Source organism: Loa loa (assembly GCF_000183805.2).
Source record: "Loa loa unplaced genomic scaffold supercont3.392, whole genome shotgun sequence".
Taxonomy (NCBI): Eukaryota; Metazoa; Nematoda; class Chromadorea; order Rhabditida; family Onchocercidae; genus Loa; species Loa loa.
This window is the reverse complement of record NW_018108572.1, coordinates 8,289-9,030: the sequence shown is the minus strand read 5'-3', so window position 1 is coordinate 9,030 and position 742 is coordinate 8,289. Positions and strand designations below refer to the sequence as shown.

At 23.2% G+C, this 742-nt stretch overlaps 1 protein-coding gene across 1 annotated transcript; it reads right to left on the bottom strand.

The window, feature by feature from the left end:
* Window positions 1-474, bottom strand: LOAG_14377 (hypothetical protein; the record flags this gene model as incomplete). The annotated part of the gene is made up of 1 exon (XM_003149874.1): window positions 1-474. A coding segment is annotated over one exon (474 nt), but the record flags the coding sequence as incomplete, so codon positions are not given.
* Between the last annotated feature and the right edge of the window lie 268 nt (window positions 475-742).

Genomic DNA, 742 nt, shown 5'->3' with positions numbered 1-742 from the left:
TTGTTTATCATTGAGATAAAACAAATCATTTCGCTTGAGAAAAAAAAACAAAAAATGATGGCATACAATAAGTAAATAAGGGAAGCATATAAACAAATAAACAAATAAATAAATGAGTAAATAAAGGAAGGATATAACTAAATAAACAAATAAATAAATGAGCAAATAAGGAAAGCATATAAATAAATAAACAAATAAATAAATGAGTAAATAAGGGAAGCATATAAACAAATAAATAAATGAGTAAATAAGGGAAGCATATAAACAAATAAATAAATGAGTAAATAAGTAAATAAGTAAATATGAAAGAGGATTTTTCATCCATTTTTTAAAAAATTTTAAAATGACACAATTCATTGCCAGGTATATTATCAGCGAAGTAATAAAAGAAATGCTTCTAATAAGCGTGAAAGAGAAAACTGAAAGATTTATGAGAATCATGATGGCATAGAGGAAATTAAAAATCGTCAAAAAGATAAATTTAGTCGTTCCGGAAGAGAAATTTCCGGAATCCTTTTAATCACACAAAAATACCACTATAAGTCAACCTGAATTCCAATAATGGAAATCATTGAATATTTTAAAAGATGACCAGTATCTTTTAAAAATATCCATAGGTTTTAATTATTGAATTAAAAAAAAATGCGACAAATTTTTGTCATAATTCAATTAACAAAATTTATGAAAAAACAAAAAAAAACTACAGATATTAAGGTGAAATTTTAAATTTATTCGACTAAGT